Source organism: Puntigrus tetrazona, chromosome 12 (genome assembly GCF_018831695.1).
Source record: "Puntigrus tetrazona isolate hp1 chromosome 12, ASM1883169v1, whole genome shotgun sequence".
NCBI lineage: Eukaryota > Metazoa > Chordata > Actinopteri > Cypriniformes > Cyprinidae > Puntigrus > Puntigrus tetrazona.
This window is the reverse complement of record NC_056710.1, coordinates 2231978-2255502: the sequence shown is the minus strand read 5'-3', so window position 1 is coordinate 2255502 and position 23525 is coordinate 2231978. Positions and strand designations below refer to the sequence as shown.

Genomic DNA, 23525 nt, shown 5'->3' with positions numbered 1-23525 from the left:
CATATTATATAACAAAATAAAGACAACAAAATGATTAAATGCATTTTCATCAAAGTAGTGCATTTTCATAAAAATACTGCCAGATATATTCTTTCACCTGTAAATAATATTTAAATTACATTCATTAAACAGAACAAACAGACACACACACACACACACACACACACACACACACACACACACACACAGTAGACCCAGGAGGTCCTGTAACTAATTTAGGACATGCGCTGGGCCTTTAATTACTGTAATAATTACTGTTTGGAGCAACATAATCACAGAATTTACAGGTCCCTTTAATTATTTGTTTTAATATGTTAGAATGAAATACTCATTCCATCCAATAAAATGTTGTGAATGACTTAACCACAATGACTGCAATTGTGCAATTGCTGATTAGAGGTGGTAGGTATGATCAAAATCCTATTTCACAATTCAGTTTTTTTCCCAATAACAACTTACATCACAATATAGTGTTTTTTTTTTATTTTGTAATCAAAGACAAATTTGTGTTAGGATCAATGACAAATTCATCAGTATAGTAGGCTGCTATCACTTTAAGATCTAATAAACAGATGTAGTCTCTATGTGATTTCTTGCCAGGACAGTCATTTGGCCATAATTCTGTGTGGATTCTACTGTATAATGCTCTACAATAGTTATGAAAAAGCACTGAATGGAGGCAGCAATCTGCTGAGCTGAAGTTTTTGTTTCTATGGTAACAGTGACGTCTCTGATTTGTGAATCTGTCTTCAGGATTGTGGGTAGTAAGTTTTTCACAGAGAAAGTGGCTTATTTTTAAAACACTAATTATTATTGCTTTGAGTTTTAATGACTTTCTTTGGAATCACTTACAGTTGCCTAAAAAATAAGGTTCAGTAAACTACACAAATGCTTGTCGAGCAGAGATGTGTCATTGTTTATATATATATTTATATATATATATATATATATATATATATATATATATATATATTTTTTCTCATTCTCTTGCTTTTCAGTGAGTTAAATGAAACAGAATGCTTACAAAGACAAAGAAAGAAGATGAGCGTGTGTCTGTCTCTTCAGTGGCCTTTTGTTCCTCGTCTCTGTCTGCGTTTCTGCTCAAAGGGCTCTTAATCTCAGCTGATGTCAAAGCACGTGCTCTAGTGAGAGTGTAACATGCTCTTCTCTTATGTAAGTGCAGCATTATCTCTGTAGTATCAGCGAGACGGTGAGGATGTGTCTCTTGATGGCTGTGTTTGCTGCGGCCCGGGAACTCTGAGCTCTACGGCTGATAGATAAGCCCAGCAGACTTGACCTACTTTTGTTTGTTTATTTTGGGACGCTCCCTGTTTCTCTGGTCACTGTTTGTCTACAGCGTGACATGTTGTTTCGGGTGACATTTGGGACAGTGTCCTCGGCTGTTTCGTGTGTTGCTTGTGTTTGTTGCTTGGACTCGGTCCATCAGATGAAAGATCATTTAGATAGCTCGTTATTCAGTAATAACGTTTTATAGACGGGAGGCCTGAGATTATTTATTCTGTGTGAAAGTAACATGTGGACATAAGAGTTCTTTGGTAATTTATTTAGAAAAAAGCTAAACAAAACATATGGCTCTGTGTCTAAATCTCATTTGTTGAGCAACATTCGAAACCATTGAATTGACCAAATACGAATATTACCAATATTTTTAAACTGTATTGCTTGTAAAAAAAACCTGATGGGAATTACCTTTTTGCTCAGACGCAATTATCGTGGTTTTTACTTTTCCAAAGTTTTCTGCAATTGCTTTGTAGATTCAGATTCATTCACACTGTGTATTTCCTAAATAGATTTTGTTTGTGCTGTTGTGAATGATTCATCCATGCATACCTCTTTTTTTTTTTAAATTAAAATTGTCTTGATCTTCTGGTGAAAGGACTTCTTTTTTTATGGTGGAATTTATCGTAATTCCCCATTCATTTAACCTTTTGTAAATTGCATTAGTTTCTTACTGTTGACTGCAAGCTTGCTTTCGGATCTGCTTCCATTCAGTCAACTGTTGATAGATCGCACAAAGATAATTAGTTACGTTACACTTGAATGCACATCAGAACAAAAGCAAAAGATCTAATGCAACATTGTGTAAATTGAGTTTTTGTTGTTTTGTGTATATATATATATATATATATATATATATATATATATATATATATATAAATTGGAATTTGTATTTGATCTGAATTTCGGCTATTATTTTGCTTTGTGGGGATGCGAATATATATTAAACATTGATGTCGTTTTGCTCCTTTATGTTGTGATCACCTCCACCTCCAAAGTTTTTGCTTTCACGTATTACATACAGCTGTCATCATAACGCGTGTTTGAGAGGGCCTGCTTCTTTTTCTGAAGAACATCTGACAGCATTTGCCCCTCAGTGTCTCTTCTGCAGCTGAGCTCAGCAGCGCCACAGTGTTGACCAATCTCTGTTTTTCATGTGGGAGGAAGAAAGCATGTGTGAGGTGGGGCTTTAGCGGAAAGGTGGTAAACAAAGGCATTGTTTTAATCTAGAAAAAGTACGGAGCGTGCTCTCGCTGCAGATGTTCCCTCGGGTAACGGCAGAGCACCGTTTTCTCTCCACACACAGCTATGTTTGTTGTTATTTTTGTTGCGCTGCGTCTTTGTCAGCGGGTTTGTAGACAGGAAGTACAGTGAGCTGAGGTTTGTTAGATAAAATCTTACAGCTGAAGAGATTTGTGTGTGATGTGGTTTCGCCGTGGAATCTGAATAGAGCATGCAGCTCGTAAACCGTTCGGTTGCTGGTTTGCATGCTAATACGCCAGATGGGAATTAATATGGTGAAATTATGTATGCACGTCCTGTTTATATCTTGAGCTGTTTCAGTTTAGGAAAAAACCCTAAAATGTAACCAGAAAAATCTGTTACACTTAAAAGAGCTCTCATGTGGTTAGCAGTCTTGCACAACAAACAGTTTTCTGTAAGCTTTCTTTTGTTAGCTCAGATGCTAACACATGTATATGTACATTCAACTGCCAGGGATTGTTGAATGATAACGTTAAATGGCCTTTCTTCCAATGGAGTCTTGTATCAATTACGTAGATGTGGCTATTAGCGATGTTAAAAACCCCATGACAGGGTTTGGAGAATGCAGTTTTCTGCCTTGTGTTGATGCAGTTCTTATTGTTTTAATTTTAAAAAAGTTTACATTTCAGCCATGATCTACAATGTGCTCATTTCTATTACGAGAGATCGATGGTGCGTGGTATTTGGGAAGGTTTAAAATTTACATAACTGATTTCCAGATGACTCATTAATGCTTTGTGGTTTGTTTGAAACAACTATAAATTTCAACAAATATACAAAGGTTTAATTTTTATATCATTGTATATTAACACGAGACCTCAATTTACAATATTCACACTTTTTTCGGGCCTCAAAACACTATTTAAAATTTACCGCTTCTACACGTGGCGTTAAATCAGATATTTATCCGATATATGATCAATATCTGAAAACATACAGTTTACATTGAAATGCCAAGCCACCACAAGTTGAGGATGACAAATTTTTGCTTACGAATATAGCTTTTCTTAATGTTGTGTTGTGAAGCAGATGTGCTTGTATGAGCTTGCATTTTTTTATTGAACGAAAAACTGTATATACACTGGAAAAATGGGCGTATATTCACTAAATATTTGCAAGTAAAACAAAATTAACCACAACAGGTGGGCCAAAAAAAAAGATTATGCACAAAAGATCGGATCTGTGCATTAAGTCCCACAGGGTAAATTCAGCCATAGCCTTCTCAAAAAAAAAAAAGCTGTCCGTAATATTTAGAGCTGTTCAATAGCATTGAGCCCCAAGGCTGGATCGCCGGTGCTGTATGATGAAACGGCAGCGCAAACAAGAAACTGTCCTGTCTCTTTCCCCGAGGCGCTAAGGGAACACAGGATTCTGTCTGGCCCGTGAGAGTGTGTGTGCGTGCATGAAAGTGACAGATGTAGAAAAGACGTGGCGGTCCATGACAGGCAGGGGAAATGAGGACACTGTGATATTTGCGGCAGCGCAGGTTTGCTCAACGTGTACATTGTTATTTTTGTCTCTTTTATGTTTAAAGGGATCAACACCAGGGGGGACGGTCCCCACAGGCTATAGTTTGAGTGACATTAACATCTCATTTCATCATCTCCATCGCTTCGTATTATTCTCTGTTCACCTCGAAGATGCTGTCTACAAGACGAAAGCTGCTGGTGCCTCTGCACTCCATGCCGCAAAAGAAGCTTTCCTCCGCGTTAATCTGATAAAAGAAAACCCCCTGAAAAATGACTAAATCCGCCTCTCTCCAGCGTGCTCTCTCTCTTTGCTCCAGTGATTTGAAAGGCAGATTTCTGGTTTTGCGAGGTTAGCGATCAGCGCTAGCAGAGCGGCGTCTCGGCCCGCAGTGATTGGACTGCAGCGGTCCGGGCCCAGCCAGTCAGGGAAGTCCTGCTGTTGTTAGCGAGGGGCAGATTTTCCAGCGTACACACTAACACGACGCGGTGAATGATAATCACTCTACTGTCTGAAGCGGCGAGGAGGACGTGCAGACGTGCTTTTAGAAGTCATTTATTGATGAAAGCGTCTTTCTATGAGCTCTCTGAAATGTCACTGGGCTTGTTATGAGCTTGTTTTCGCGTTTTCTTTGTTCTTCTGTGTATACGCTTACCTAATCTTACACATTGACATATTATTAAAACCAAGGCGATTCTTTGTATCATTTCAATCGTCTCCAATTGGTTATCAAATCGAGCCCCAGGAAAAAGATCAATTAGTCATTATGTCGTTCTAAATCTATAAGACTTTTGTTCATGCAATATTTCTTTATGAATTGGGTCGCTTAATAAACGGATTCAGATACATTCGAGCACATCTCACATAGCGCACAGAAGTTCAGTCGCACTTGCTTGACTTGTTCTTGTGCAGGCTCAAATGTGTTCGCATCAACAAACTATTGTTTTTTTGTGCATCAAATACTTTTGAGTTTCCGTTTACCATATTTGACGAGCTCTATAATTGTGCATTGATTGCCCTAAACTGAATACGTTCATCATATAAAAACTGCTTCATTCTAATAGACTTCTGTGACTTCAACGTTTTGGTGGAATTAACCAAACCAGAAGAGGGACAGAAATCTTTCAGGCTTCATTAAAACATCTGCTTTCTGAAGCCATGCAATAACTGAAATGTAGATTGAAGTGAAATAGACAGATTTTTAAGTTATTTGAAAGTTAAGTTACTTTTTTGTTCCGGATCTGATTAATTATTAATGAGTGTCTACATTTAAACTTGATTTGCCACGTCGGTTTTGACGTAAAGACGTGACTCCTGTGTGCCTCATAACTTTTTTCCCAGTATGGATATTTGAAAGAACAAATAAAACATGAAAGCTGCTGCAGCAGAGAAATGATTTTTAGTGTGAAAAGAACAGGGACAGCATATGGCTATGTTTCTTACTCTTTAACGTTCTACAAGAGCATGAACATATGAGATACAGTTGTGATTTTTGGCTGAGCTACCCTTTCAAGTGTCCCATGCGAAGTGTCCCAGGCTTGATTCTCATGCACAAGGTGAATCAGTGACTGTTAGACAGAGTCACTTCAGTTCAGTTCTTTTATAATCCACTCGCTCTGCTCTGCTCTCTGATGAGTCCAGTAAATTCACTGACCCACAGCGAGTCCAGCAGCTTGCCACGTTCCCCAGGCGTTCAGAGCAGACATTGTCTTTTTGAAAGAAAGCCAGAATAGAGGGAAAGATAAAGACTGAGCATTCTGGCTTATGTGAGGTTAGTTGCATAGCAACCAGCTCTTACATATCGTAATGTCTGCACATTTGTGTTTTTTTTTTTTTTTTTGTATGCCTGCGAGCAGTTGCCTTAGAGATCCATGTGTGCTCTTCAACATGTTCCCTTTATTCTTCAACCCAGGAGAAGGACTTTTCCTCTGGGCTGGTTTTAAGGTGTAGTTATTTTATAGGTTTTATTTACTTTACCAAAATGGCACCACAAATAAAAAGACATGTTTGTCTTTGTCTTGATCATGTTTAGGCTGATAAAGCCTTTTGCCAAATTTGGGTCCATGAAAACGATAATTGCAAATACAGTCAAAGGCGATTTATTAAACTTGAAAAAATTTGATTTCATTTAATGAATGTATGTGCTGCACGTTTCAAAGTCAAGATGTGGCGCTGTTGTGCATTTCAAAGGCTTGCAGTTACAACGTAGTTTGCAATCAATGAATTCCATTAGCTTAATGTTAAGGGAAGGGGCAGTGGTTATAAAACGCTACTTATTGCATTCATCCTCTACAACATTGTAAAATTACATCCTTTTAGATTTCAGACAGAAGAACTGTGATCAAAAATTGTATTATGCGTAATGCGATGAGTCATGTTTAAAAGCTGTTTGTTGATTCTACTGCACAGTAGACAGAAATTTGAGCATGCACTGATTGTCATGACAATGGCAGAGTTTCAGGTGGCTCTGATACATGCACTGCGTATTTCAGTGCGATGTTCTGTCCACATCAGCAGAAGAAACCAGATGTTCCAACTATTAATAGAATAGAATATTAGAATATTTCAATTCTGAATTTCTACACATTGTGCAGTCCTTCAGCAGGGAATATAGCTTTTCGAATCTACTACGAAACTTATGGATTATGCATAATATTAAGATAATTTGTCACACATCAGCATTCAAAGTGATTGTTTCTAAAACATCTGTTGATATTAACCTTGTTCTGATCCATCCCTATATACCTCAATTAATGCCATGCATGCAAAACATACACACACACAAAATGATTTGTTTAGGCTATAATACATTTGGTTCATCATGAAACTAAAATGTTAATAAGTGTTTGTAAATGTTTTATTTTCCAGTAGTTTACATTATGGCTAATTGTAATGGAGGCTAAATGTGATTACGTATCTCCGTGTTTTCAATCAGCAATACAATTTTGTAGTCAGATGCGACTTATGTTCCGGGAAAATACAGTAGATTTATTCACCAGGGGTTTGCTTGCGCTACACAGCACTCTTAAGGACTCCGATGGCCACATTCCAGCACTTGTTTAGCAACAAGGAATTTTGCAGCCTGCTTATTTTCCATTTTCGGGCATTTCCATAGTCTTACATAAACCGGTCAAATCCTGGACGTGCCTGGCCCAGCCTAACTGCTTTTCCAGACCCTAATCTAGTTGTGCAGGGTTCAACAACCAGGCAGGCAGCTCTCATCTCCCCAAGCGTCTGACTGAACGCAGTTATATAACACCCCTGCTGCCTGCATGATTTTGGAGTCAGTACAAGCCTCATCCCTTATGCATGGCCAGGCAGACCAGAGCTGACCCTCTAACTGTTCCCATTAAAAACATTCCTTCTCTCTCTCTCTCTCTCTCTCTCTCTCTCTCTCTCTCTCTCTCTCTCTCTCTCTCTTCTCTTTCTCTTTCTCTTTCTCTTTCTCTGTCTCTCTCTCTCGTCTTGCTCTGTCTGTGTTGTCTGTGAGCTCTGCGTACTGAGTTAACCCTCCGTTATCCCTGCTCTGCTGTGTACAGCTGGCACCGAATCCCTAATCAGATTAAACGTGGAGCCTGGCCTCCGATCGGTTCTGTAGGCCATGGCAGAGGCACGTGTGGTGGCTTCCTCCATCTGGATACGAGACGGGGGAGGTGTCATTTGTGTTCAGCGTTTCCAGACCCTTCCTGCTTTTGTTCTGCGTGTTATCTCGGGTTAACCCATCCTGCATTCATAGACCGTGCATTGGGAGTTTTAATAAACGCATTGCTTTAGTTTGTCATCATACGCGTTCTGATCGGTCTGTATAGTGTGAGCCCTTCCTCACACTTCTCTTGTAAACAGCAAATCATTAGTTTTGCAGAGATAAGTAAGCTGGGTAAACCTGATCTCAGGTCAAATCTGATTCCACATCAGATTTTCACTGTGGTTATCCTGGTGCTTTCAGCTTTACACTGCCCCTTTTCATCTGTGGTTATACAGATGGGGTGGAACGTGAAAAAACTCTGGCATCTCGCAGGATTTGTTGCACCACAGAGACAGTGAAATCACCCGTTCGTCGGCCTGAAACTATTTACTTCCTGGATTTGAAATAAAAAAGAAATAGTTACTTATGATCACGTCATCCCATGTTATCATGACCCTGACCAGATTGAAAATTGTTTCCTCTCAAATCTCATTTGTGCTTGCCTATTTATTCAGACTTGCTGCATGTCGTTTTCTTTTCATAAGACCTGATATTTAGTTTTGGAATATTTCAGAAGTACGACTGACTGAAATTGATTTAGGAGACGTGGAATATTGAGAGTATGTACAACTATTTAATGGTGCTTGACGGTGCCAACCGTGTTTACTAGCATTGTAAACAAAATTTTGTACTATTTGAAAGGGAGTTTATGAACACAGGAATAGAACACAGAATAACCTGCTACACACACAAGCATGACACGATGAGGTTTGTAGCACTAGTCTAGTCTTCCAAGCAGGAAGGTTTGATTTGTTCTTTAATCTTGCGTGAGTGGCTTCCTTTCCGTTCAGGTTGGTAATCAATCTGAGCAGCTCAGTCACTGTTGTCGAGGCGGCTTCCACCCTGCCGGAGGGGCAGAACTGTACCATCTGTCTGTGTACTGTACTTCTGTCCAGCAGCTTTCCCATCCTCCCTCTGCTTATTTTCAGCCGGATTTCTCCAATCATCTGATGCATCCCTTTAGTTTATCTTTGGATTATGTCTGGTATTGTATAGTGATGATGCATTTGCCAATACAAATCATACATTTTTTTTAATAGACTATAATAGCAGTATAGTAGAAGCGATGATTCCTCATTGCAATTATTAACAATTTTAAGCAAGTAAATTGTAAGATAAATCTAGACTGCAAGTGAATGAAAAACATACTTGTTGTAGCTACAGTATATTGACATATCATCATAGAATCTGAATTTTTAATGTCTGTGTGTTCATGTTCATTACTAGTAGGACTGTACAGTGTGGCCAAAAATTGTCATTATAGAGTCACTATATTATTAGTATTAAAAAAACATTATTGTGCCTTTTAAAGGTTATTTTTTTTCTTGACAGCAGCCGGTTTATAATCACGTCTCGGAAAGATGGTTAGTGTGTGCTGCATTCCCACATTTACATCATATCTAATCCAAAATCATAGTACATGCATAGATGAGTTTGCCTACAACTTTCCTCTCAAACACACAGTGTTTGATTATTTAACTAAATTGGAACCTTGAAAATAGAAGTACAATTTGAGGCAGTGGTGTACGCCGGCCTCTCTCTTATACAAGATTCTCAGGCCTACAGGTCACCGCCTGAATAACCAGCATAAGAAGTAACTCTGCCTCACACACACAAACACACACACACACAGACTCATTTTGGCCCTCTGCCCCATGTCAATTTTTAATGAGAGTGAATTTTTCATCTAGCCAGCAGCGGAGACTCAACTAGGAGGGTGGGTTCAGCAGAAACACAATATGAAGTTAATGTTTCATTCTAAGACAGAGAGGGCGAATGAGGAAAGCCGTCCTTCGTGATCCCTGCGGTGAAGGGGATTGCGGGAGGGAGGGGTCAGCAGGATGGGGGGAGGGGAGAGCAGAAGCCGTCGGTCACGTGTGTCACTACAGGAATGAAGGCCGGACTTTACATGCCTGTACACACACATGTAGGTGGTGTCTCAAAATGTAGTACGCTGACGACTTACCATTTTTGGGCATCACAGATCGTTTTGCATGTTTAATATTGCTCATTTCGGGAGGTGGAGAGAACGCTTTTTATTGAAATCGTGTGAATTGATAGTCTAGGATAATTGACTTTTAATAAACGTTCAGTTATACAACTGATTAAAAAATGTTTATAGCGTTTTCACAGTGATGCCGTAGAAAAAACATTTTTGGTTTTGCACGATTGAAAAAGTTTTTTTCTTCATGAAGTTCTTCGTGAAGTTCTTCACGGAACCATAGATGCCAATAAAACTGTAGAATCTTGTCCTTTCATATTCTGATCTAGATGTATAGATACTGTTAACGTGGGTGTTATTGAGGGTCATGTGCTGCGCTCTGCAAGGATGTGTGAATCACATGAGTTCATGTGACCAACCGAAACACTAGAGATGGTGAAATAGAAAAGCTGGAATAGGAATTTTCTTTCTTTTTACCCAGAAATCTGTTTAAAATGTTTAAATCCATAATGATGGCAGCAGTCAGCATATTTACACAATATGAGAAAATTATCTTGCAGTAATGGTATTCAACAAAACCCTAAATAAACGGAGATGCACTGTGAAAAATGCAATGTCTGGACAACATCCCAATCCAGACAGGATTGAATTTTGCTGATCATCACTTTTGCTTTTTCTAATACTTGGACTGTTTTAGCGATGATGGATACTTAAACATTTTCTTTTTACATTTTGAATTACTTTTCGTTACGTGCCATTCAAAGTGTTTTAAAAAGCAGTAATAATCGATTTTATTTTTTTAAACTGTACATTTATAATTTTATGATGCACTTACAAAATTAGCTTTTTATGTATTTTTAATTAATTGTAGATTTGTGCAGCTTTAACTGGCCGTTAATATGTGTATTTGGGAAAGAGAGTGTAAAATGGTCAAAACTCTAGATTTGGGTTTTAACAGATTTGCACACTGTATAAGGAGGGAATCTTACACAGTAAAACCAGTAAAAGAATGTTTACACCAAAGATGAGAACTACAGCTATAAAACATTTTCTTTTTAGGACTATAAAAGTGGCAGAACACAAAACTGTAGCATGTGCTTATAATAAACAGAAAGGCATCATGTGTTGACGTGGATGCTATAGTTATCATCAGAGGTGCCTTGAAATATCCGAGTGCCAAACTACTTGGGCACTTTGTTTTATTTGTGTTCATTTATTGGTCATTGGGTTACTCTAGGGGCGGCATCCCTGTAAAACAGCCTTGTGGTATTATTATTATTTTTGTTGATAAGGGGTAATGAAATAGGATATTGTTTCAATCAATGCTAATTCAAGCGTTGGCTTTTTTCTTTAGCTTTGCCTGCACATAACAGGGGGGTCCAGATGTGAAATCTGTCCCGACAGGTCTGTTCTTCTCTCTTTCCCCTCCAAACACACTCATTAGAGCTTCACAACCTCAGTCATGGTGAGAAAACCACAAGAGGCAGAGTCAGTGAATCATTTCTGGTATGAATCCACATTATGAAACCCGCTCCTGTTACTGCACGTTGCTCAGCACAGGGGTTGTGCAATGTGCTCTCGGCTGACTCACTCACGCTGATGATTCCCACAGCTCTCAGCACCAGATCTGTGCGTTTCAAATCATTAGCCGGGGTGCTTTCTGTGCACACTTTAAAAGTGTTGCGCACAGGATCATATTAGTCAACAGATGGATGTCGTCCAGTGCAGGAACTGTTTTTCCAGTTGGAAACCAGGTTCAAAAATAATGCCAAACCCCCAGTGCGGCTTGTTTTTTTGGAAACCGGTTCTCCAGCCTATCACGCTACGCCCGCCTTACGCACACACGCGGTGAAAGAGGAGACTTTGACAGGCCAGAAACATGCTGTCGTTACGACACGCTGCATATGTTGAAAACATCCAGCAGCTCAAACACATGTTCTCCCTCTTGTCTCAGTGTCTCACAAACACATAAACGTCCTGCTCACCAGCTCCGGCTTTGAATCACATGGCTGTGGGTCGTTTCACTGTTGAGGATAACAGCGGGGCTGAGACGTGGTTTTAGCACTGCGACTTTGAGGAAGGGAGGACATTCGGTTTATCTGCAGTGGCCACGTCTGTCCATGAAATCAAACCAAAATGAGGTCATTTGAGGCCAACGAGTTTTTATAGCTGTGAAATTACGCTGGAAGTTATTGAACTGTTTCAGTAAGTTGTTGTTTGACAGATGTTTTTATTAAAACACTATGCCAAACTCTTTTGTCAGGTTAACCCTTTATGTCAAATATTTACTAGTTTTCCAGAGATTAACAGTTAATATTTCAAGAATTGAATGACACACATTCACGGTTAAGTGATGTTGGTTAATGGTCAAATCAAAAGCAAGTTAATCGATAAAAAATGTAATAGTTTGTGTAAAGTGAATGTAAAGTGTTTTAATTTTTTTTTTTTTTTAAGTTAGACTTTAAAGTGGAATCAATCAATATTATTTTCACACTGGAATTTAGCAGAGTTATATTGAAAAATAATTCAAATTTAATTTATGTTAAAAAATCAATAGTAAATGAAACACATTTATATTTACAGTGCATGGAAAAAGTGAATTTACTGCACTTACTATGAACAATAACTATGTTGTACTGAGAGGCTGGAAGCACTGGTTAAAAATGTGTAAATGAACACAGTACTTTGTTTTACTCTAAAACATGTAGTGCATAAAGCTGTACAGTTATTTAAACACGTGAAGGAATTTTTGCTTGCAGTAATTTTGAGTGGCTCAGTAGCACGGTATTCAGTGTTACCATGCAAACTGTGTGTGTAAATATATACACAGCCTTAAAAAGTTCAAATCTGCACAAAAACATGGCTTTCATGTCATTGTTCTTCAGACAGAAGTCATGATTTCCTGATGGCAAAGACAAAAGTCTTGGACGTGGCAGGATTGTTGAGCATCACTTGCAACATCAATGTTGTGTTTAAACTGAGTAAGACAGTCATTTTACTTTATTTATTTAAAGATTCACTAAAAAGTAAAGTAGTAGACCCCCCCCAAAAAATCTTCTGCTCTGCACCAGAAGATCTGACAGGCTGTCCTGTTCGTTAAGACGCAGGCTGATCCTCGACTGACTGCAGCCCATTGACCATAAGACTGCATCTGTGAGAGAAGGAAAACGTCTTTTAAAGGACACATCACTTATTCGCGAGACTCTTAGAGTAAGGTTTTAAAGCGTTCACTGAACTACACGTTCAAAAGAGAGATGTAATGAAACGCACGTTTCAACTGATTTTAACTTTGATTGGCTTAGCTCCCCGGCAATGCTTCGATGCCGAATCAGATTTTTCTTTTTTCCTCTCATTCACTGTCTGTTTAGGCTTGTTAAGTGGAAATCTACTGAACCTATGTACAAATCAACATCCATATGTTTTCATTGCTAATATTCAGTACTCATGTACGAAGTTTAAAGTGAGAAGCGAGGAATCTCACTAAAAAGAAAACATGCAAATAGCTAATTACAGCCTTTGATTTTTATAATCACACTAAGCTGCACTATATGTCTCAATTATCTCAGAACCCCATTTATTTATTTTATTTGACATTCAATATAATTATTTAGGTTTTTATCAACTCACAAACCCTCAGCAGTTACCTTCCTGATTGGGACACTCTGTTCTATGCTAATGTAATCACACATCGTTGTAAACACAGCCAACTACGTCTTAAACAATCATAAAGAAATTTCACTGCTGTCTAAAATTTTCATGTTGCAACAGCCTTATTTATTAGCATACAAGGTTACATGGGTCAAAAACATAACTATTTATTGTTGTAATTGTTTATGGCAGGGCCGTTGAGATTTTTGTGCAATTATTTTTCATTGAAGTTTACAAAGTAAAAATGTAGATACACTCAGTGTTGGGCTTTCTTCCACATTGTTTTGTTGTTGCACTGAAACCACTTGTATAATAGTACATCACGCAGCTTGTCTGGTAAATATTGGTTGTGCCTTAAAATGTCAGCAGCAAACAACATCAAAGTTGAAATTGTATAGCAATTACAACATGGTGCACAAACGCTTGCCCAGGGCTGATGCTAGATCTTGACGCTCCACTCATTAGGAGTTAATGTAGCGGATAACTTTTATTTGAATCATGTGAAGGTCCTTAATGTTCCATATCAATGCTGTTTCCACACCACATCTTGTATGTCTTTTACACCATTAGGTTAGGCCCATGCAAGGACGAGTGCTTCAAAGTGTGACCTCTTCTCCTTGCTCTTCCTGCAGGTTTACGTTGAGTTCGACGACCTCGAGTGGGATAAGCGGGAGTGGGTCAAGGTGTACGAAGACTTCCAGGTCTTTCTGCTGGAACATCAGCTGGTTTGGGCCAAAAGGAAGGAGGGTGCCCAGCTGCAGGGAACAAAAGCCAAGCAGATCCAGTGGCCAGCTCTGGTGAGTCATTCCTCCCAAGATCTCGGAGTCGGAGATGCGCCGTGCGTTGTGCTACAGCTGTTGAGCATTTAAAATGGAACAATAGCTCTGCGGAGGCAATACGACGGGATCCTTTATGCTGCCGGGATGATTTGGGGTTTGGATGCCTCTCAGATCAATGGCTCATGTCTGACAATAAGATCATTATTTGTTTAGAAGTCTTGCTGAAAAGGCGGAAAATAACAGAGGGTTTGACGTCCTTTAAAAGAGACGGAAAGGCAGTGAGCAAAAGATTGTAAATGTTTCACGGCTCCGACTGTTTTGATTATGTAACGTGAGCAGCAGCACAGCGCCATCTGGGCCAGGCGCACACGATAAAAAGAGTTCAAAGAGAAAGCCTAGTATGGCATACGGGACGGTTGTCATAGCGCCCACACATGCACAGGCCGACGACCCAGCATGCCTCATAGTGCACTTATCCACGCTGAGAACTCGTGAACGGCCCCTAAGCCCCTTGCTGAGCAACCTGGAAGTTTTTTATATGCGTGACATTTGCTAGGCTTGTGTGAATTTTTTTTTTTTTTTTTTTTTTTTTTATTATGCCTTATTGGGTTTTAACTAGTTTGGCATCTATTCTATCCTTGGTGCTTTTAAAATGAATTTTACTTTGATTAAGCTAAGGTACAACAGCTTGTCTTGTGTTGTGAGTTTAGTCTAGTTTAGTTTAGGCGTGACAGACAAATCATAACTATTTTTTAACTGTATTTGCGATACAGTTAAAGTGGAAACTTCATAGTAACAATATTTAAGGACGCATATTTTCATTAAACCATTTTCTTGTTTTGTAAATGTGTGAAACACATGCAATTCAAGTTTGCTAGTTGGCCTTTACACATGCTTTGCAGAGATATACATTACATATACATTTTTAGATTTTTAAAAAAATAAGGTTTTGAAATAAGTCTTATGCTTTCAATGCAGCCATAAAACTGATAACAAATGAAATATGTTCTATTTGAATATATTTTAAAATGTTAACTATTGTTGTAATGAAAAAGTCACGTCAACATTTTTCTTTTTTAATTGCATATCAAAAAAAGGTTGAGCAATTTCAACTTTTCATTTGTACAACTAAGTTGATTATACCCTAAAAGTGTAATGCAGCAACTAAACTTAATGTTTTTAAATGCGTTACAGATTCCAAAAAAAAAAATTCTAAAAAATATTATTCAAACTGATCACCAGTAGTAATTGAAAATAATTGATCAGCATATTAGAATGATTTCTGAAAGTAAAAGATGCTGAAAAATTTGCTTTGCCATCATAGACTTTAAAAATGTGTGTAAATATATTCATAATAGTTATTTAAATGTTTGTTTTAAATATTGAAATATATTGTATTTTCAATCAAATAAATGCAGCCTTAAAGAACGTTAGAAATGTTTTTTTTTTTTCAAAAACATTAAAAGGTCTAAATGATTTCAAACTTTGATCAGTACACAGTGTCTAAGTAAACTAGGTCATAGCCATGTTGTTTAGCATGGCTGTAACAGCATATTTACTAATCTGCATTCAGGAGAGTAATTATCTGTCGTCTTTGCATGGGATAGTCAAAATCTGTGACTCTACCTTTTTTTTCTGAATGATTTAACTGGAGAGAGATAAGAATGTGTTCAAGAGACTGCTGTCAGGTCTGTTGATAATACCTGATGTTCAGCGGGAAAAAAAAACCCATGGACTTCTATTGGTAATCAGAATTGTTTGTGCTTTTTGGGTTGCTTTTTAAAATCAGGAACTTTTCACTCTTTTGACTCTGATGGGTTTGTACAGTTGTCAAACAGCTTAATAACAGCCTAATTACTTTCCTCAATGCCTGACCAAACAGCAGTTTACCCACAAGCCTCGCTTGATTGTGCTGTTCTCTGGTCTTCTTTGAAAGCTGTTATTTTGTCGTCGTCTTTTCTTCTTTCAAGTTTCCTGTGTCCCTCGCTCGCACACAATTGCCTTCGCAGCTTTATTATTTATGGCTGCCATTGGAGGAGAGTTTACTGCCACCAGATCCCCTTACTCAGCACTGCCTCTCTCTCTCTCTCTCTCTCTCTTTCTGTGTTTTGGCCTTTCTTTGTAGGTCTGTTGATATATGTGCACCAGCCTGAGCTAGTTGATTGTTTTCTCCTGTGCTCAGATTGAAGCACTGGATCTTTTGGCTGAATGAGACCTGGCCATGTTTTTTTTCAGCGCTTCCGCCCGCCCCTTCTTTGGATTGTGTGGTTATTCCCAGTCGAATGCAACAACAAACATGCAGCGTAGTCCCATTAGCGAATGATTTGTGGTTCTTCAGCCAAAAAGACTCATTAATTATTTTGAATTGGTCTAATGACTCACTTCAGATTAATTACTAAACCTACCTTAGACTTACTGAATCATATAAATGGTACAAAATATTTCAATTTTAAATAAATGATAAATGTAAATAAATTTAGATTTATCACTCTAAAGTGACAATTCTGTCATTAATTACTCACCCTTATGTTGTTTGAAATCTGTAAGACCTACATTTATGCAAATTAATATATTTTTGATGTAATCTGAGAGGTCTCTAACCCTTTCATAGACAGCAATGTAATTATCACAATCAAGGTCCTGAAACACAGCAAGGAAAATAATCAGTGTTAAACCAAGGGTTCAGTCGTAATTTTGCGACGCACCAAGCATACTTTTTGTATGCAAAGAAAAAAAAAAGCAACTTTATTCAACAGTATATCTCCTCTGCATCAGTCTATTGTTCCATTTTTGGAGAGCATCCACTGAACTTAAACATGTTTACGTTGTTTGCCCTTTGATTTGAACAAAAGCACTTTACATTCAGTGGATACACAAACATCTTCATGTGTTCTTCATGTGATCACGGTGCAATGATAATACATTTTAAGTAAGTATTCTTTATTTGAAACGCTCGGAGCTCGCTTTGCGTGCCTGTTGGTTGTCAGTTTGTGACGATGAGTTCACATTGCGACAGATGGGGGTGCAGCTTGTTTGTTTGCAACTGTCAATCTTCCTGCCTGATTATCAGCGCCGTCTGTGGACGATCGTTCTTCCACAACCACAGCTCCTCCTGCACATGGCCGTCATGCGTTTACGACATCTTGTAAATCTCCTTTGTCCAGCGCTGTATTTTACGCATCCGCGCTGATGTGGCCAACCCTCTTGATGGCTTAATTGTGTTCAGCCCTGCCTGACCTGTAACCTCGAGGGCGATCTCTACCGCTGATGAACTCGCGGACCCCTGTCCCGACTGTCTTGTTTGCGTTCGTCACGTACGAAGGATGAAGTCACTCCGCCAAACGAACAATGCTGCGGATTACAATCTTCACACCCATTATTTTCATCAGCCCACATGAGTGACTTTAATAAACGGTTTGGCTACAATGTTTTGGCTTGATTATTATGATGTGAAAAGAGTGCGTTAGATGTCTTTATGCTGCAGAATCAAAAGGAAAATCTTTTCTTCCTTTTCTGTTTTCTGCTTTTGGACATTAAAACTAAGTAATAGGAGTTCTCCAGATAATCTTAACTGTAAACGCTGATTAAAGCACAAAGGTTTGGTAGCTCAGACAGCGAAATGAATGCCGTATAACACGCGTGTTGTTATTTTTAGTCTTTTTGTGATCTTGCTGAACAGCTGTTGTGTTGATAACACAGTGATTGGTTTAATATTTCTCATGTGGCACAGCAACAGATCAGCAAACACCCACGAAACATACACCATGTGCTCACTATAGTCTTTACTGATTGTTTTTTTTCTGTAGAAAGTGTCATAAGAAACAGAATTACTGCAACTATTTTTAGTTTTTTACTTTTTGTCTTTACATAAGAGCACAAGTTTTCAGACTTTATAATTAATTTCTTTATACATTTTAACTAAAAAAAAATGTTATGGCAAACACGTTACAGTGGGCTATACATGTAATACATTTTATTGTTTATTTTTATTTCACAATAAAGTTTTTGTTTTAGATAATAAATGTAATAATCAAAAGTGTTGATATTTTTATCATCAGCAGCATTTATAAGACAAGTATAATAATAGTAATAATGATACAATAACACGAAAAGTATTATTATAACCTTTTAAAGAAATCGTTTAGAAATAATATTAAAAAAGTACATTTCCTTACACAGAATGATCCCAAATCCTGTGGGATAGAAACATATATTAATTTTTCCGTCTGAAACCACATTTTCTGTTTGTGTAGTTTTAGTCCATATTCGTGTGCCGCTATTGGTTAAAGATGCTTCACATCTCGTGACCTTTGCTTCTGGTTGCTTTTGACTGTCTATAAAAATAAGCCAGAGGGGAAAATACTCTCTCTCTCTCTCTCTTTCTTGCTCTAGTATCATATGTCTGTCTGTCTGTGTCATATGACGTTTTCAGGACACTGAGTTTGCCAGCCCTGTCAGATAGTATGTTAGCAGTGCAGAGGGCAAAGTGTCATCCGTGTGTCTTTTGTGCAGAGACGGTGTGAGAGAAGAGGTACGTACTTGTGGTACATTAAGACGGAGCAGTGCACAGATGATCTTTCACTGCCAGCAGCACAGCTGGCTGCTTAATGGCAGCAATCATAAACAGCAGCGTATACAGGGATGGCCTGGGGCGGCTCTATCCTGCCTGCACTGAAAGGACTGTCTCTGTGAGTAATGAAGCCCGGCTGATGGGTGGGTGTGGGACATGACTTCACCAAAACCCCCCTCTGCACATTTGGCTTTGATTTGCGTCGGTGCTCTTTTGTGATTCGGGTTTCGCAGTCTGCTCCTCAGCTTAAAGTCCTCTATAGTCATGGAAAATATGCCTGTCGACCTATATGCTATAGAACTAGAAGTCGTCGCATTTCTTTTTTTTTTACACTGCTGTCATAACTGCAAGAAGTGCTATCAGTTATATACTGGGTTCCCACGCTCATTAGGGCTAACAACAACATACAGGATAAACCACGATGTTTGCTCTTGTATACCTATGTCACGCTCGTGTCAGTGATGTGGAACTCGACCGCAAAAATTCTGTGACTCCTGAACTGTGTCATTTTGGACATGTTTCTTTAGCACTCTAAACAGGACCGACAGTTATATTCTGCTGCTGAATAACTAAATGGTTACTGTAGAACCGTGAGAGCGTGTAACTTTTAGTGTGGTTAAAACCAAGCATTTTTATTGATGTATGCAATTGATCAGGCTCTCTGATTTGTACACAAAGGTTTTTAATGTTTTACCTTATAATATTTCTGTTTTTGAAGCCATTCATTAAGTGAAGTCACACACTTACTCTTGCAAAGTATACATTTATTTAATTTTAATTATTAGTTGTTTATTTAAATACAGTAAAAAGGTATTATGAAATATTATTGCAATATAAATTGTTCGTTTTATAGTTTATTACAAAATATAATTTATTCTTGTGATGCAAAGCAGAATTTTCAGCAGCTAATAGGTCCGACCTTGTTGCATATTTTCAGAAAATATTTCTAATATGCTATTTTGTGCTCAATAAATATTTCTTGTTGAAAAAAGTTGTGCTGATTAATATTCGTTTAAAGGTAAAACAAGCAAAAAAACCCCAACAAAACGAGTGCAATTTTTATAGAATTTATGTTCTGTTGTAAAGCTGCATTATAGCTAGCTATTACTCGAATATAAAGATTGCTAAAGATTTTTTTTTCTCACAGAAGCGTTCTGGTGCATGGAAATACAGCGATTAAATTTCAGCAGGGTAAAATCTAAACTCCTGGCCTGTCTGAGCCAGCAGAAAGAAAAGAAAATGTATTGTTGAACTCTGTAAAATGACCCTTCACTGAGACTCGCATTTAAAAAGAACAACACGGGGAAAAAAAAACCCGTCTGTCGCCCCAAGGGCTGTTTCCTGTCATAATAGTACTGTTTCTCTCTTTGTCGTCTTTCTTGTGATGCCAGAGGAAGCACCCCCGCATCAGCAGCAGCTGTGTGGCAGGAAGTGAGACCTCTGTGGCTTACCTGTGTGTTATCTCTACTCTTGTGTGTGCATGTGTGTCGTATAATGTGTCATTCTGAGGGAGCGTTGCGTAACACTCTGGTCTTTTTATCAGACCTGCTGGTAGTGAGCGCAGGAAGGATATTAATGAGAGGATTCAGTATGTGGGGTCAGGCCTGCATCTTCACAGTGGGAGGTGCAGTTTTGCGGTGGGTCTCTAAAACATCTTCTCCCATTAGTGCTTATTTATAGAGAGACTTCCGTTTACACAAACCAGACTTGCTTGAAGCCTTTTAGACAGTTCATCCAGCGGTAGTGCAGTGGGCTGTTCACACAAGACATGTTTTTGTATTTTAACTAGATGGAGCATGACTGAATGCAGCAGGGACCACAAAAAGTGTTTTTAGTGCTACTTTTATTTTATATATGCAACTTTAAATAAAGATCTGGATGATAATATAGTTTACATTTTGCAATGCTATAAAAAGTCAAGCGGTTTTGCTGTATAGTTGTGCTGCCATTGTTTTCCTGCATGTTGCTTCTGCTGAGGCCCATGGTGTTTTCACTCAGTAAACAGTCTAGTGCTTTAACGTGATTGACAGAAATGTGTTGTGTGTGGGAATAAGCAGTTTAAAGGTCAAAGATAGTAGTGTTTACATACCGTAAGGTCCACAGGACACGAAGGGTTGAACTTTTGTAACACTGATAGTATTAGACAAGCCCATTCGACACACTTCTCGTGCAAAGTATGTGTATTATGCTGGTTGACGGGTTCATAGATGCATATGTAGGTCCATTAGGCTTAAATGGAAATATTTCAATTTCATTTACATGTTCACTGAAAAATTATGTTTTGTTGGTTACTGAGAAAAAACATTGCAACCCGTGTTTTAGTTTGGATGGAGTACAGGCAAAATGAATTATAAAATAATTTTAAAAAAGTGACAGACATAGTACAGATGTGTTTGTTTAAATATGTATATGTGTATATATATTATATATATATATATATATATATATATATATATATATATATATATATATATATATATATATATATATATATATGTGTGTGTGTGTAAGATGATGTAATTATTATGCACTTTACATTATTCTGAATTCTTTTCTGAAGAATAAATCTATAATCCATGAAGTTTTACTGAAATGAACTGTAAGAAAGATAATGGAATCTAAATGGAATTGAATGGAATAGATGCTTCTATTTGTACATCTAAGCAAAAATACATCTGACACTGTGTGAAACACACGGCATACAGTGCAGTACAAGATGCAGTATTGAATAGTATACAGCATTATGCAAACTGACAGTTCAGACAGATTATAGATGGCTAGACAGGGATGTGACGGCCTATTCATTCATTCATCAATATTTATCGTGCAGAGATGCCATGCATTTGTAGAACTGTAATTTAAATAGTCATGCATATTTCAATGAAAGTTTATTTAACATAGTTTATTCAGAATGCATATTTAATAATTCAGCAAAGCTCTTTTATCTGCTTGGCTGGTGCAACACCATTCTAACAAGCGCTTCCTCTCTCTCTTTTGTTTGTCATGTAGTGGAGGACAGTACACTAGACTTTAAGGCAGAGCTTATTCTCTCCGTTTCCTTCCTTATTCTTCTGTCGCAGTGCTGGCAGCAGAGTGCAGCACCGACTGACTACCAAGGCAGGGATAGCAAAGTTCAGACTTACTGTCCATAAATATAAAACATAAATATGTGGGGAAAATAGTATGCCTCAAACATCTCTACCATTCGCATTTCTTTTGATTTGACATGTTATTAGTTGTTTGGATTCAGAAACATTGTGTAAGGTTGCTTTGCTTACACTGATTTAAAGTAATTCTCCTAATGCATGCTAAGAATAAAGGACTAGAAAGTTGTGAAATTAGAGCGTTTATGACTATAAAAGTCCATAAAATTCCACAGGAAAAATAAACGAGGAAGCAATCAGACATGATTGCTCTTTTTGCCTGTAGTTTTGATTGATTGAGTCTCATCACGTTGTATTTTTTGCTTGTTGCTGAAATCTTATCACATTGCGCCTCATTTGGACACAGTGTAATGCTTCTTGTGAAAATGAACCACAAAAGATAACAGATCACATTAACATCACTACAGTTCATGACTAAGTGTGTTGGAGTCTTTGATGGCACACACCTGCCCTATAGAAGGTCACTGACTGACAGACATTCATAGCAGGCCTCTAGCGTTCTGTGCCTGTCCCTGCTGCTTATTCTGTCTCTCGGGCACATGTGCCATACACACGCCTCTGCTAAGCCCCACGAGCTCATCTCTGCTGGAGTCCTTTTATGAAAAAGAGACTTTCTTATTAATGTCACACGCTTTAAATCTGTGCAACACGCTCTCAGCGCGAAGGGAAACGGGAAGAGAGGATTATCGGCCAAGAAAGACGTAGCTGGTGACAGACGAGGCAGGGAAATAAATACGCTCACACACCTGCTCAAAAAACGGGCCGCATCGCACCACATGTGCCGCCTCACGTGTCCTACACAACTGTTTAAAGGGGTAGTTCAGATTAAAAAAAATTCTGTCGTGATTTACTCACACACATAATGAGTTTCAAGATTCGTTCTTTTCATCCGATACAAAGTAAATCAATGGTGAATGGATAAATGCGTCATGAAAGAACCATAAAGTACGCTGTAAAATGTTTTTTTGTTGTAAATAAACATTAAGTAGATTTTGACAAAACAATATTTAATTCATTATGCTTTAAAATTTCTGTAACTTTGATATTTGCTGATTCTTTGTAAATGTGAAATTTACTAGCAATTTTCAAGTGAAAATTGTTTTCACCACATTTTTGTTCACTGTAGTCCATTTTTTCCATGTTTTAGTGTGCTGTGACCTTTTTATTGTGTGAAAAAAAAAAAAAACCCTTTCTTTCTGTGCTCCGGAAGTAATAAAATCAATCTGGTTTGGACCAAAAAGATAATGTTTAACATTTATAGGTGAATTTGTTAGTTGTTGTTACGGTTAGGCTTTTTTAGTGAGTTGTAACTGGTTGAGTCATTTGTTTTCCGTATTCATTAAGAATAGCACATTAGAAGCTTATCAGCTGAGGTTGCAGTGTTACTATTTCTACGTGGTCAGGCGGTCAGGTGATAAGCATGTTCTTAAGTAAGTTCACTGGTACGCAGGTGCTTGGGTCAGCATTAGATCAAGGCCACTCTGCACTATTGTGGCACCCTATTATGCAAGTGGACGCAAGTGATGTAACCAGCGATATTACATCACAGCTTTCTTGTTCTTTCATCTAATGAAGTGGAACTTTGTTGTCCAGACACACGTCTGGTGGGTGCACCGGTACAGGTGACTTCAGAGATACAGATTTTCCC

At 38.1% G+C, this 23525-nt stretch overlaps 1 protein-coding gene across 6 annotated transcripts in view; it reads left to right on the top strand.

Moving 5' to 3' along the window:
- Nucleotides 1-23525, top strand: part of jmjd1cb (jumonji domain containing 1Cb) — a 108657-nt gene that overhangs the window by 29550 nt on the left and 55582 nt on the right. For all 6 annotated transcript variants that reach the window (XM_043253954.1, XM_043253952.1, XM_043253953.1 and 3 more), the window contains exon 2: nucleotides 13997-14161. In XM_043253954.1, the coding sequence (XP_043109889.1) occupies nucleotides 13997-14161 (165 nt within the window). The remainder of the gene's footprint in view (nucleotides 1-13996; nucleotides 14162-23525) is intronic.